Source organism: Miniopterus natalensis, chromosome 7 (assembly GCF_054644295.1).
Source record: "Miniopterus natalensis isolate mMinNat1 chromosome 7, mMinNat1.hap1, whole genome shotgun sequence".
Classification (NCBI taxonomy): domain Eukaryota; kingdom Metazoa; phylum Chordata; class Mammalia; order Chiroptera; family Miniopteridae; genus Miniopterus; species Miniopterus natalensis.
Window position 1 is genome coordinate 39,759,342 of NC_142087.1, and position 14,426 is coordinate 39,773,767.

The window sequence follows — 14,426 nt, forward strand, 5'->3', positions numbered from 1 at the left end:
AGTTCCATTTACATCATAGATAAAGGAGCCAAAGTAAGAATTTTCAAAGGAATCTCAATTCTTTGGGGAGAGTCAGACTTCCTAAAATGCTAATTGTTGAATTCCCTAATTGGAACTGCTTGTCACATAGGAGTGGGGCCAGAAACTTCTTTATTTGAAACTCACCCATTTGGGATGTAATTGACTAACCAAGGAAAGGTAATGCTGGAGGTTTCTTTTTACATACCAGAATTTGGATTCATTTTTGTTTTTACTCCAACTGAACCACAGTAAAAGATCTGTTAGCTGGAGATCAGGAGAAGTTATTGAAAGTCTTGATTTTAAGTTAGTACTGAGTTATAGTTGCTCGCAAAACCCTAAACTTTCTAGAGCTATTAATCAAAGCAAAATTTTTCGATCATGTGAAATGTAGACTTTGAGATTGCCCACAAATATCTTTGTTCTCACTTTTTTAAAAGTCAGATTTGATGGTATGAGGGGAAGTGGTAGCCATTCGTGGTGGTGTTGGCATGCAGCTTGAGTGCTTTAAAACTCATGAACAACCCTAGTGCTGAAATTCTTGTTTACAATTTTATATTGATACCCATAGAAAATTAACTAATTGCAGTTTTCTTTTTGTCCTTTTGCACCTCTGTTTGCTGCTTTCTGTCTCTCTCTGTCTCTTTCACATCAGTCACCTGGGTTTGGCACTGACTCATGTCCCCTGTCCCCGCCATCAGCCCATTGTCCCGCCGCATCTCCCACAGGGCTCCGTAGGAGGTGTAAGGAGAATGACCACCAGCCTCCAGGTTTCAAGCCGTCTAAAGACACCGTGCCCATGCACGGAGAGCCCTCCGTGGACTCTGACGGCAAAGGGAAGCCGTACCTAGGGGACCAAGATGTGGCTTTTAGCTACAAACAGCAACCTGGCAAAGGGGCCACTCTGTTCTCCTTCTCCTTGCAGCTCCCTGAGTCATTCCCTTCTCTTCTAGATGATGACGGGTACCTCTCCTTCCCCAGCCTGTCCGAAAGCAGCCTCCTCCCCCAGAGCTTGCAGCATTACCTCCCCATTCGCTCACCCTCCCTCGTGCCCTGTTTCCTCTTCATCTTTTTCTTTCTGCTCTCCGCCTCCTTCTCAGTGCCATATGCCCTTACTCTCTCCTTCCCTCTGGCTCTGTGCCTCTGCTACCTGGAGCCCAAGGCGGCCTCCTTGACTGCCTCACTAGACAATGACCCGAGTGACAGTTCAGAGGAAGAGGTGTGTACCTCGGCATAGAACACACTTCCCTGTCGTGGTCGGGGCTTTGGTCCGAAACAGGGTTAGATGGCTGCTGCGATAGTGGTCCTACTTTCAGAGCCTCATTTATTGTCTGTGCCAATCTGTGAAGAGAGTTTTGTGTGTTGGGGGAAACAACCCGGCCCCAGGGTTAGGCACAACACCATGTGGATGTGGCATCCGAGCCCAGGCCGGAATCACGCTGCTGCCCACTGAATTACACGGGTGGGGAAGGACTCAGCAAGAAGGCAATTCCAAATAATGCGGTAGCTGTGTAACAACCAGGGTTAAGTTAAAGGTTTTGTTCAGTTACATTTAATAAAGTAGATGACACGCAAGGCAGATACATAACCTTCGACTAGATTTATGGAGTGTTACTAAAATGTACAGCTGGTTCTCAAATAACGTTATTTCATTCAACATCTTTTCATTATAACATTGATGAGCTGCCATAGGAACTTAACTCGTTTACATCAATTAGTGTATGGTAAAGTTGGTTTCACTATATGTCATTTGCTTAAAGCCACAGACTATTGACAATGTTGAGGACTTACTGTCTCCTGGTTTCATGATACGTAGTGATGATATGGCCTAGATCCATGATTTTCAACCTTTTTCATCTCATGGCACACATAAACTAATTACTAAAATTCTGCAGCACACCAAAAACCATATTCTGTTTTTTGCTGATCTGACAAAAAATAGGTATAATTTTGATTTATTCACATGGGACAGCTATTGTGTTGGCTGTTGTCATTTTTTTATTTGACAGTCTAAGAGAAAAGAGGTTAGTGCCCCTGACTAAGTAGTCAGGTATTGCATGTTTTAAGAATTCTTGCAGCACACTGGTGGAAAATTGCTGCTCTAGATAAATGCTACTCAAGGTGAGGTGGGAGAGACCACCACCATAGGGGATATATCATCATCATCATCATCATCTGGGGAGCTTTACAAAAGTGTGAATGCCTCTCATCCCTGGAGATTATGAAATGTCCCCACCACTGTCTTCATTGTCATTGCCAGGCTGTCATTGTTACTCACAGAGATGAGCAGATCCCATGGGTGTTTTGGTTCAGAAAGGTTTGAGCAGTTTAAAACGCCCACATAACATCATTCATTGGCAGGGCCAGACACCAGACCAGAAAGAGCTGCCATTGAAAACACCAGTTTTCAAGCACAGTCAGGAAAAGACTCACTTAAGATTTCTATACATTATAAAAACAGCTAAAATTTCATCAATACTGGCAATGCCAACCCATACATTGGACGATTCTTTCAAATCCAGCATGAGCCAAAACCCCCACACACATTTGGACAGTCTGGAAAGCCAAGGAAGTTGGATGGGCCTTTATGGCTTTCATCCAGGCAATTGTTTAGTGGGGAAAGGACTTGAGCCTTCAGCCTCCATGCATGAAGCCGTACCACCTGTCTGTTTCCTGTCCCTCATCCAAGCCATTGAGCGAGCTGACGTTGGAGCCAGAAGTTTTCCCTCTTAATTGCTCTCCTTTCCCACCACTCCATAGCTGTATGAACAACCAGGGAACAGCAGTTTCCCTTTCTACAGGCTTCAGACAGAGCGCAGGGAAAAAACAGAAGCTGCCAACAGAGGCACCTGGCTGCCACTACCCTCCTGCCCACACCTCCCCCAGGCCCCTCTAGCTCTTCTGTTCCCACAAAAGAAGGGTTTTTTGTGGCAGGAGACAAGCCAAGTACTCCTAGCATTAAAAAAATTTACAAAGTCAAAGCAACATTATAAAAAGAAAAGAAAGTCTTCTCAGTTTTTGCTCAGTTAGAAATCATGTGAGCTGCACCTGTGAGTATATAGTATTGACAGGGTGTGTAGGTATCTATATCTAGCCCAGACCATTGTGACCATTTCTTTGCAGCAGAAGGAAAAAAAAAAAAAAAGGGGAATGGTTTCCTAGATGTTTCAAATAAAAGTTTAAGTTTTTCAATTTGATATTGCCTAAGAGCCCTTTTCAAGGATCTTGGGTCATATATGACTTAGCTCCAAGTATATATATATAACTATTTTCATACATGGAAAATGTTTTAAGAGGAAACTAGTTTTAATCTTAGACTTTAATAGCACTCTTTCTCACAGTGGCAATATTAGCAAATAATATGAGACTAGAGCATACAGCAGTGAAGATCACAATTTTATCTACAAAGACTGTAGCTTAATTCTAACCTGGACATGTGTTTTTCCTTTAGCAATGGAGTTAGTCGTCAGACTAATATAAAGCAAAAAGATTGCCATTTTATGCTTTCTGAATTCTAAATAACTGCACTTACATGTAGCAAACCACACAGATCTTGTGCCTAATCCAGGGTATACATCTTGTTGTAATCAATGCATGAGAATGTTAAACTTGGGCATGTCTGCATTACATCGGCAAAACAAATCACAGCAGTATTTGTTGCAAGCTAGTTGCCGCGGGACTGGAGCTTCCCAGTACGTGACTCCTTGTTGTTGCAAACCTCGCAGACCGTGGAGCAGCTCTGGCCGCTGCAGCTCCCCTGCCCATCCTCTGCAGCCTCGGTCAGCCACGGCAGCTCTCCTGACACAAGACTTCGTATTTGGCCATCTGTTCAATGTCGTCTCTTAACGCCAAGCGTTCAGAGCTGTGCACTCTAGTTCAAGCTGAGCTAGAGAACTCATATGTAGGTCATTCAGTTTAAAAAAAAAAGGTCATTTGTTTACATGGCCTTTTTCCTTCTCCAGGCCTCAAGCACTTTGGCAGCTAAGCTGGGTGACAGCATAACATACAGTTCAGCGCCGTGACTTTCATTTTGCAAAATAACTGATGGCCATAATTCTTTTTAAATATTTTATCATGACTGCTTACATTTTCACCTGGCTTAATTACTTCCAGCCTTTCTCCAGAGTGAAACCCAATGCAGAAAGGCCTAATCATTGCAAACATAAAGCTGTTTGTTGGCCAGGGATTTTTTTTGTACTTTCAGAATGGTCAAATAAGAAGGGGGAGTATATCAGATTGCCTATCAAGAAACATAAGATGAATGTAGCTCACCATGCCATAAAATGTAATTACATGTGACTTTCCTAGGAATTTTTTGATAATGCAAAAAACAGAAAGATAAAATCAAATCTGGAGGAAAAAATTGATCACTTGATTTTAACATTTTAAATTGTGAAAACAGTATTATATGATAGTTCATGACATGCTATACATTTTGCAGTTTTGTATAGTGATAGTATATTATAAAAATAACAGTTGCTCTAAAAGCTGTTTTATTCAGCCTTGATAACTTCATTTATTGACCAGGCACTCTGTTTTTTGAATGGCTGACTGACTAGGTGCTAAGTAGGAATTTGATGGAGTTTAGAATGGCCTAAGCTAGTGTTTGTTTGTGTATAGCTAGGAAAAATAGTAGTAATAAATATGTAATATTATATTAACAGCAATCTACTGCAACTATTATAGGTATTTTTAGTTCTGTGTGTGTTAATCATCGTATAAAGCACTTAGTGTCCATTACTTGGTATGGTTAGGATTATTTTCACCACTTTACTAGAAGGAAGTTGGGATTAAAACATGAAGCATGTGCAATGTGTCACAGATTTGAATAGGAAGGATTTTAGCTCATGTCAGTCTGACAGCAGACCCCTCACACTTCACGACTGTAACCTAAAGCCAAGATGCTTGGAAAGTTCCTGATATAAATTTTAAAGCCATAGGGAAATAATGTGTAGGGAGGAGAAATACGTTCAAGAACTTTTGACATCTTTGACACAATTAGTTAGTATACTGAGCACAAGTAATTCTCCCGTGTTCTTGAAAGTTTAAGATTTTTTTAAAAATATATCGTTATTGATTTCAGAGAGGAAAGGAGAGGGAGAGAGAGAGATAGAAACATCAATGATGAGCGAGTCATTGATCGACTGCCTCCTGCACGCCCCCTGACTGGGGATCGAGCCTGCAACCCGGGCATGTGCCCTGACCGGGAATCGAACCCCAATCGCCTGGATCCTAGGTCAACGCTCAACAGCTGATCCATGCCCCAGCCGGGTGAAAGTTTAAGATTTTTAGTTATTCTGTCCCCTTGAACCTATCTGTCTCTTCCCAGTTCAGATCGGCCTTTCTCTAGACGGTCAGTGGGTGAAGCCATGGTAATGCCATGACCAAGAAAATTAATAGCCACCCACCCCCAGGTGTTGCTAAGGTGGTCAGGTCATGAAAATGTATCAACACACTTTCTTTACCAACCTACTGAAAATTATTTCCCACTTAAACATGGTAGCAAGTGGCCAGAAAAGTGACCTCAGGTGTACCATTGCACAAATTCCAACTCCTTTTCTTTTAGGACTATATAAAATGGAAGCTTGGGTTAGTGCCAAGAGATCAGCCTAGCCAGAGTTATGTGAGCTTAAACAACACTGTCCTCCACTTGTTCCTTCCTGATATTCCTGGTTTTGGGGAATGAGAGATTATCTTAAGAGGCAGATTCACAACCTTAGAGCCCCCAGTTTTGATTTTTGCTTTCAAAATATTAATCACACATCTTTGCTCAAGAGAATTTAATAATACTTAGTTGATATTTGTAGAAGGAAAGTCAGTTAATATTGTATTAGGGCATTTAGATGTCCCAGTTTCAATGGCTATGGCTCTGCTCTCCTCCAGGGAAAATAGTTTTTGTTTTAAATCATAAACCTCTGAAACAGATTAAAAACCAGTCCTGAAATTACTAATGTAAATTCTCCCCTGAAAACCTAGGTTCTGACAATGCTGTGCTTTGTTTTATTTGTTTCCAAGTAGATGTTTCTCTCTCTTATTTTTTAAAAGTATTATTATTTGCTTAATTTGAATGGGATTTTTTTTGGAATGAGATGTTTCAACATATACTTTGATATACCTCTTTATATGGGAGGGTGGGGCAAAATAAACACATCACATAGTCTTAAAAATGTCTACTTAGCAAAACTACTTGAAAATTAGTTACATTTTTCATACATAAAACATATGCCTGTAAGTCACTGGCATGTGCTTTTTATAATTAATTGGTAATGCAGACAGCCTAGTGGTCATAAATGGATGTAAATTATCAAAATGGTATAAATGAGGGGCTGAAAGTCCAGTGACTGTTATAGTAGCTTTTTATTTAAATTTACCTTTCAGATGTCTGAAATATTCTAGAATAAAAAGCATATATAAACATTGAATTTATTTGCATTAAGTATTTTTAGGAGATCTTTCCTGGGTTTTAGTTAAAAGGGGGGGAAAGAATGACAAATTGATTTTCCCGGGATCTAAAACCAGACAGGTCAGCTTGGCTAGCGCAGTGTCTGCGGTTCCCGCAGGCTGTGTGCCTCTGGTCTTCCTCTGAGTGGCTCTGCTGGTGAAACCTAGCTCTGGCCTTCCTTTTGCTTTTGCTTGACCCTGCATTCTTGTGGGAAGGGAGTGTCATTCAGATCACAGAGAAACAGAGTGGACTGTTTGGCCTGCGCTGAGCCCCATTAACCAGATGGGTTTGTTTTCTATTCCTGCCTTCCTCCTGGAACCTGATCACTCCTGTGATCAATAGACGGACAGCGAGCGCACAGACACAGCGGCTGATGGGGAAACCACCGCCACAGAGGTTGGTATGATAGCTGAGGGTGGTGGCTCTGCATTTAGGAACTTTGCATATTAGCTTTTAGAGTGGAGAGAAATTCTAACCGTAACAGTAGGGGTTAAATCTTTTCTATTGCCTCGACCAGTAGTTCCAAACATCTGGCCTGCATCAGAATCCTCTGGAGGGTCCCATCTCATGGTTCTCATTCAGAAGAAGGTCTGGGGTGGGAATGGAGAATTTGCCTCTCTAACAAGTCCCCAGATGTTGAATCTGTCCATTTTAGTTAGAAGCACATTTTGAGAACCATTTGGCTAAACTGATAATACTTGTTTTTAATACATTCCCTTATCCCAATGAGAGGCTGTTTATGTATCAAAGCCATGATGCATGGGGAGGAGCATCACAATTAATTTAATTAGCTTATTGACTGGGTACAGATATGTATTTAAATCCCAAATGGTCGAATAATACTTGTTAAAATAATAATGCTTCTTTTAATCCATTTTTGTAGACTGGATGTAGCACAGGTCACTCAAAATAAATGAGTTGTCTAAGGAAGAGAAAATTAACAAATAACTGTTAGTACTTTATTGAAAACATAATATAGAACAGTGATAGGAACGATACTATGCTATTATGTATCCTTTATTAAATCTTTAGGATGCATTAAATGTGTGTGTGTGTTTGTGTGTGTGGCTTACGTTGTTTTTCACATCATCTCTACCAGTAACTAATTAAAATTTCTGTAAGACCAATATTTATCTATAGCAATGGAAGTCAAGATGTTCATTTCCTACAGTGCTAGCAGAATTTATTTTTCACTTTGCGATAATTTTACTTTAGGTTATTTTTTTACAGCATTCAATATTAAATACCTAGTTCGGTATTTAGAAAGAACTAAATATTGTAAGTAGTATCTGTAAATCATTTTATTAAAAATATCTTCAGAAAAGCGTTTCTAAATGGAGTTTAATATTATTGAGTATCTTCCTTTGGAAATGCCAGGGTTCAATTCAAAGCTTAGAAATCACAATTTTTTTAAGTTAAAAGTAATATTGTAAAACTATTTTTCAAATTCTTTGAAGTAATCCTATGTAAATTTATTAAAAGTTAATAATTTTCTATGACAAAATGTAACAAAGTACATTTTGATTTTATAAGATTAGTTACAAATAGCTACACGTTAATGTTTAATAAATTTCATTGTAATCCTAAGTGCTATAAATGAAAAATATTTTAATAATACTTTAAGTTTATATAGCAGTTTAAAATTTGGTTGTATAACACCTGAAGCATGAAAACAAATACATGTAACATAGGTAGACTGTGAGGCTTAAAAATAAATGAAAAGCTGTGAACCCACCACACACTTAAGAATTAGCACATCATCCCCACTGTGTTAGAGTTAACTGTGCCCTCTCTAGCACCTTTTAAACAATTACCCTTTTCTTTCAGGAACCAGCATAATAGTATAGTGCAGGGTGGGGCATGCTGGGCGGGCAGTCTTGTCCCCTTTGGCAGATAAGGGAACTGAGACCCAGATAGACTGATTTGCTTACAGCCACTTGCTCCAGCATTGCCCTTGTCTCGCCTGCAGTTTTACTCTGGGCCTTCTCTGTAGCACAGGCCAGAAAGCCCAGGCCCTGGGTGCACATGCGGTTTGGCCTAATTACCTAGTTTTTGGTACTTAGAATTAGACACGTCCTTGAAATTAGAGTGGAAGGAGAAATGGATAACAGAGTTGCATTTAGGTAAATTTTTTGTATTTTTTAAAAACTCAAAAATTGTGCTATCTACATTTTAAAAGTAACGATTGATGGTAGTTGATTTTTATAGAAATTTTCTTTCTTCTTATCTTTTTCCTGCCATCCCAAATTGGTTTTTAAGTATATGGGTTCCAGAAATTACAGGTTCCAAGAAATTTTTAAATGTGAGAACCTCTGTGTTAAATTTTTTGAGCCTCAGTTCTCTGGCCTACAAACGGGATAACAATAGCTAACCTCATAGCATTATTATGAGGATTCATACACTATAAGGGAGCTCTCATTATTGGGAAATCATAGCCATTCTTATAAATTTTCATTTTAATGGGGCTCCCCACACTTCCTGAACCATTTCTAACATCCATTAAGGACAGCCCTCTAAGCGCTTGCTGCCACCTCCCAGGCATGTGTGCACACTCCTCGCACTTGGAAGCCTGCAGGTTAAAGAGGCGAAGACCCACTGAGCACTGGATCTTATACTCCTGTCTTCTTATTAAGCTTTACAATTTGTGTGTGAGAATGTTGTGGTTTGCGTAGAGGAAGGAAATAGCATTTGTAAGCAAAAGCAAACTAGTGCCACCTTTTAGGAAGTTCATATAGACGATAGCTCTTTAGTCTCAGAGTCACGTGCATGGTAAGACTTTATTTCCCACTCTTTTCTGATGCTGGCAGTCGGACCAGGAGGAAGATGCAGAGCTCAAGGCACAGGTAGAAAATGAAAATAAAACAATAGCAAAAAACAGTGTGCGATTAGCCATTGTTCGTGCGTGGTGTTCAAGTCTTCCAGCATGCTCCATAGCCGGGTGCCATGTACTTGGTGCCGCGTGGAGGACAGATGTGTCCGGTGATGCCATGTCCCTTACCTTTCCCTTTCTTCTCCACTTTTTTCAGAATAGTCTGATTAAGCGAATAAAGGGTGGAAATGTGTATGTCAAACATAGTAATCTTATGTTAGAGGTTGGTATGAGTATATACCAGTGCATGTTCATGTGTGTGATTTCTCTCCGTGGTATATCTGTGAGCTCATACCCTGATGCATGAACCGGGTGCTCTCCCCTGTGAATACGTGGGGTGACTTCTCACTTTCTCTGACTTCCTTCCTCTCTCTTTTCCTGTGTGTGTATTTATGTTAATTCTCTCTGGTTACATGTGAATTACACACTTTACAGTTTACCTTTTAAAACTTAATTTTTGTGCTTGCGTGAACTAGATTCCCCTCCCCTCCTTTTCCTTGGAAATATGACATTTTCACCAGAGTGTTTGTGGTAGTGTCATGAGCCGTGATCAAAACTTTTGTTTTGACTTCTAATGAAATTAACATTACTTTAAAAAAGAGAGTGAGTGAGAGAGCAAAAAAGGGAAATAAATGTAAAATGTTGACTGTTGGATTCTTTATGTTCTGAATATAGGAGCTAGATAAAGCTCAAGATGACCTGATGAAACATCAAACCAATATTAGTGAGCTGAAAAGAACCTTTTTAGAAACCTCCACAGACACTGCCATCATGAATGAATGGGAAAAGAGGCTTTCTACCTCCCCAGTGCGACTAGCCGCCAGGCAGGAGGATGCACCCATGATAGAACCACTTGTACCTGAAGAGGTCGGTATTCAGGCTGTTGGTTGCAATTGTCTTCTATTCACTAGACTCACTTCTCTACAGGGTCTGCACCGGGGGAGAGGATCTGGCAAGCTTCTGAGTAGAGAGTCTCGCCATTTCTCTATGTGTAACCTGAGCTGGCATACTCAGTGCTTCAAAGAAAAGCTGCAAAGTAAAATGATGAGAGGCTAAGGAGTGAGTTAGTCACATCAGATGGTACTTAGCGTGAACAAGGAGCCATGGGGAATTACCGTGCCCGTCGGCTCATTCTAACTGTTAAACCTAGACTCACAGCCGAGAGAAACTGAGGTACTATCTTAATGAACTGCCAGTTTTCTGAATATGCCTCTTCTGCTGCATTAAGAAATGCCGTGAAAACTCACGTATGCTTCTCACCAATTGCAAGATGAGGGCTATGGAGGTTGCCCAGTGTTTGACTAAATGGTGACCTGAAGTTGATACAATTTCAGGACATACTTTATTCTGGGAATGCTACACCAGCCTTTTACTGGTATGATCAGTATTTTATTTTTATTTATAACTGATTTTATACATATAACTGGTATTTTAAGTGATATATAACCAGTTCTTATTTGATTTTTAATAGAGAAAGTAAGGCCAGAATATCTTTTTAAGTGAGACACTTCCATATAGGAAAGCTCTTTCTAAGTTACAGACAGAGCGTGGAGAGGGTTCAGCTGGTGTGACTTCAATGCTCCCATCGTGGGACTCACAAATAGCAGTGGTACTGACCTGACTGCCGACTATTAGGCATCATCTGTCTTTCAAAGAAGTCGCTTTTAAAAGCTGCATCTTTCTAGCATCATGATGATTTATTTCTTATAAGACTCTGTTATTGTGAGATATTTGTCCAGGAAGTTGAAACACAACAGAAGAAAATTAAAACTTAGGCCTTTATGGGAGAAAAAATTTTTAAACAGTAGTCTATTTGCAATGCTTAGGTCCCTGCAGTGAAAAAAGAATGTAATTACACTCATTGTGGTCATTTTTAAAACTTCCTTTGAGAGCTGTTTATCAAAAGTGACCACAGTCACTATACTATCTTCATGACCATTCCAATCCCAGCGAAAAAGTGACCGGGCATATATCTATTTGAATTACTTCAAAAAGAGCCCTTTTATCCAGAATAAATGGAAAGTACTATTACCAAAGTATTCCTTTAGCATTAAACACCAATTTCAATCAGGTTACTTGAGTTTCAAGAGACAAAATTGTCATATTCCAGTTGATTTAGATGTTATAGTCCCTGCATTAGTAAGAATGCCACTTGTTAATTATGATTGCATAAAATTTCATTGTAATTGGTCAGGTTTGGCTTACTGTATGTCTGCTGTCTCTGTTAGAAATAAGATCATTTTGTCTCTGAGGATGGCAGACATTGGATTAAGTTACAAAAAACAAAGAATAGCCACCCAAACTGAAACAAACCAAAAAAGCCATGCCTCTTAGCAATTTGTTAGTTAGGAGCAGGGTAGATGGTAGCCACTCTAAAGTTTATTTTAGGTGGACGCTTAGAGAAGTAAAAGGTTGGCGCTAATAAACAAGGGACCTTAAAATTTTTTTTCACTTATAAAATCCTCTTATTCTTAGAGAATGACGATGAGCCTAAGAAACATTAATAACTTGAAAAGGATACTTTGAACATAGGGAATTTCCCTGGATGTTAATGCCTTTCTTATGTTAGTGCAGAGAAGCTGTAGTGAGTCCAAGAAAGGATTTTTTTTTTTTTTTTTAATGATTGAAAGATGGAAACATGTCCTCTGCAGAAGAATAAAGCATCATTTAGACTGGAGAAGACCAAAGGCTGGCTTAGTAACTGCTTTCAAGTGTCTCCTAAGCTGTTAAGCAGGGGCTCTGCTCTGCCCCAGTGCTCCACTGCTACCACGAATAGAGGGAATTGTAGAAAGACTTGGTTAGCTGTAAATACAAGGCTGATTAACCCTGGTTATCAAAGGCTCTCAGAAAGAGCAGCCTTAAGGAGCTTTAAGGCCCAGAGGAAGCGAGGGCCTTTTTGGATAGGTCAGAGCTCTGGTGTTTCCCTTGACCTTGGGGCTGGACAATGTGGCCTAGGGGCTCCCTTCTAACCCTTGTCCAGGACCCTTGATGACATCCAAGTTTATTCTCCATTCGAGGGCCCTAAGAACAATCCAAAAAGTTTGCATGCTCTAAGTTCTTGCCAATTTCTATGTTAGGACCGTGGCTTTTGTTATTTGTTTTGTGAAAAGTGCAAAAGATAATCCTATCCTCCCAGCTATGCACATAGAAAGCATGTTCATTTACAAACATGTAACTAAAAGATTTCCATTTTAGGAGGGAGGTATTTTTCTAAGTAAATTACTAATTTGATACCATCCTATTATTTCATATGTCTTTCTTTAAGTAAACAGTAATTGACCAGTTTAGAAAGAAGTCCAGTTATTCCTAAAAGGAAATAATTAAATTTAAATTGTAAAAGTGACATTCCAAATAAAGCAATACTGTTTGTGTCAGAGGGTGAAGAAACTTTGATTCAGTGACCCCAAGCTAGTTGTATTTTTTTGGTAATCTTGGTTGTAAAATGTCGTGGAAAAAAATCTAATTACGGCTGATTTTTAATGTGACCATCTTTTTTCTTTATCTGTGGTGTGTTTGACTCCTAAGTAAATATATATATTCTTTTCATCCTCACCCAAAGATATGTTTTCATTGTTGTTTTTTTTAGAGAGAGAGAAACATCAATGTGAGAGAGAAACATTGATCAGTTGCCTCCAGTATGCCCCCCAGCCAGAGACCTAACCCACACGCTAGGTATGTGCGCTGACCAGGAATTGACTGCACACCCTTTTTGGTGCATGGGACTCTGCTTCAACCAGCTGAGCCACCCAGCCAGGGCAGTAAATGTATTTCTAGAAAATACTACCAATCTATGATTAGAAGAAAATTAAGAGTTAGAAATACAAATAATGAGCTAGTAATGGTGATGATACTCTAAGAATATTATGTATGTTTCCTATAAAATGAGAATTTTATTGCCAGCAGTTTCAAGTTTCAAATATTTGAGTTATTAGCAAGGATATATGCCCCAAAGCAGCAGATAATATCAGTCCTCATTAATAGACAAACCCACACACAGCGTCCACAGTCCATAGGAAGGGTGGGTGTGTGGTATGTGAAGAGTTCCAGGTACATCTTCTGTCCACAAGTACTTCCCATGTCACCTCCTCTGATGCACCCGAGCCGAGTCCACATTAGAGGCATATTCCCTCGTGGTTACTTGAATATTAAGAGTTTCCGAATTCCAGCCGACATGCGGTACCCATCAGCACTGACACAGGGCCAGTGTTGTCTTTTTTAACGTGGCTGGTTTTACAGCTATGTCAGCGTAGTGCAGCCCGGCCGCCTCATTCACAGGTTCCACGTGTGCCTTTGCTCACTCACTGAAATGTTTTGCGGCCCTGACATCAGCATTCGCAGCGCTTCGCAGCCATTGGCAGGCAGGCTGAGGGTGGGGAACGTCAGTGGCTCGGTGCACACGCGCCCACCGAGGCTGAAAGGCAGCGTCCTGCCTTCTCGTTTTCTCTCTCATACTGTAAACGAGTGTCCTTTTCATGGCCTATTTAGTGCCACCTTTTTGCTTTTTTGTGTTTTTGCTGGTGATTTTGCTGTTTAAAGTGGCCCCCACTAATGGCATCGTGCTGAGTGCAGTCTAACGTTCAGCTAAGCGAGAGGGCTGCAGTGTGCCTGTGGGAAACGACGTGTCAGAGAAGCTTCCTTCAGGAATAGTGTTGTTGACCGTGAGTTCATGGTAATGGATCAGTAACATACAGGGTGTCCCCCAAAAATGTATACACACAGTGTCTGTAGATTCTATTACATTTTGAAAATGAAGTGTATTTTAATAAACATTGCCTTTGTAATTATTTAAAGTATGTATACATTTTTTGGGACACCCTGTATATTAGATATAAGGGTCTTTAAAGAGAAACTCATATAAAACAAGGTCATGTATCGATGTGACCAGAGGCTCACAGCAACCTAATCCTGTACTTCCCCAGTGGGGCAGAGTTTCAGCGTTCACTAGTTCATTGTTCATAGTGGCTTCATAGAACATAACTACCATGATTAACTAGAATCGATTCTATTTGTGCATTTTTCTGTTTTCTGGTCCAGTTCTACTTTTGCCAGTCAGGTCTTAGATGGACCTCAAATTGGACAGCAAAATCCATTCACCAG

The 14,426-nt window shown here is 40.0% G+C and overlaps 1 protein-coding gene across 7 annotated transcripts in view; it reads left to right on the forward strand.

Moving 5' to 3' along the window:
* The window catches only part of EPB41L3 (erythrocyte membrane protein band 4.1 like 3), a 131,618-nt gene that overhangs the window by 106,554 nt on the left and 10,638 nt on the right, over positions 1–14,426 (forward strand). For 6 of the 7 annotated variants that reach the window (XM_087818962.1, XM_016211471.2, XM_016211469.2 and 3 more), the window contains 2 exons: positions 6,803–6,856; positions 10,005–10,196. In XM_087818962.1, coding sequence (XP_087675088.1) covers positions 6,803–6,856; positions 10,005–10,196 — 246 coding nt within the window. Of the gene's footprint in view, positions 1–673; positions 1,238–6,802; positions 6,857–9,267; positions 9,304–9,486; positions 9,553–10,004; positions 10,197–14,426 lie in introns of all 7 variants that reach the window. The other variant, XM_087818964.1, reaches the window with a different exon arrangement.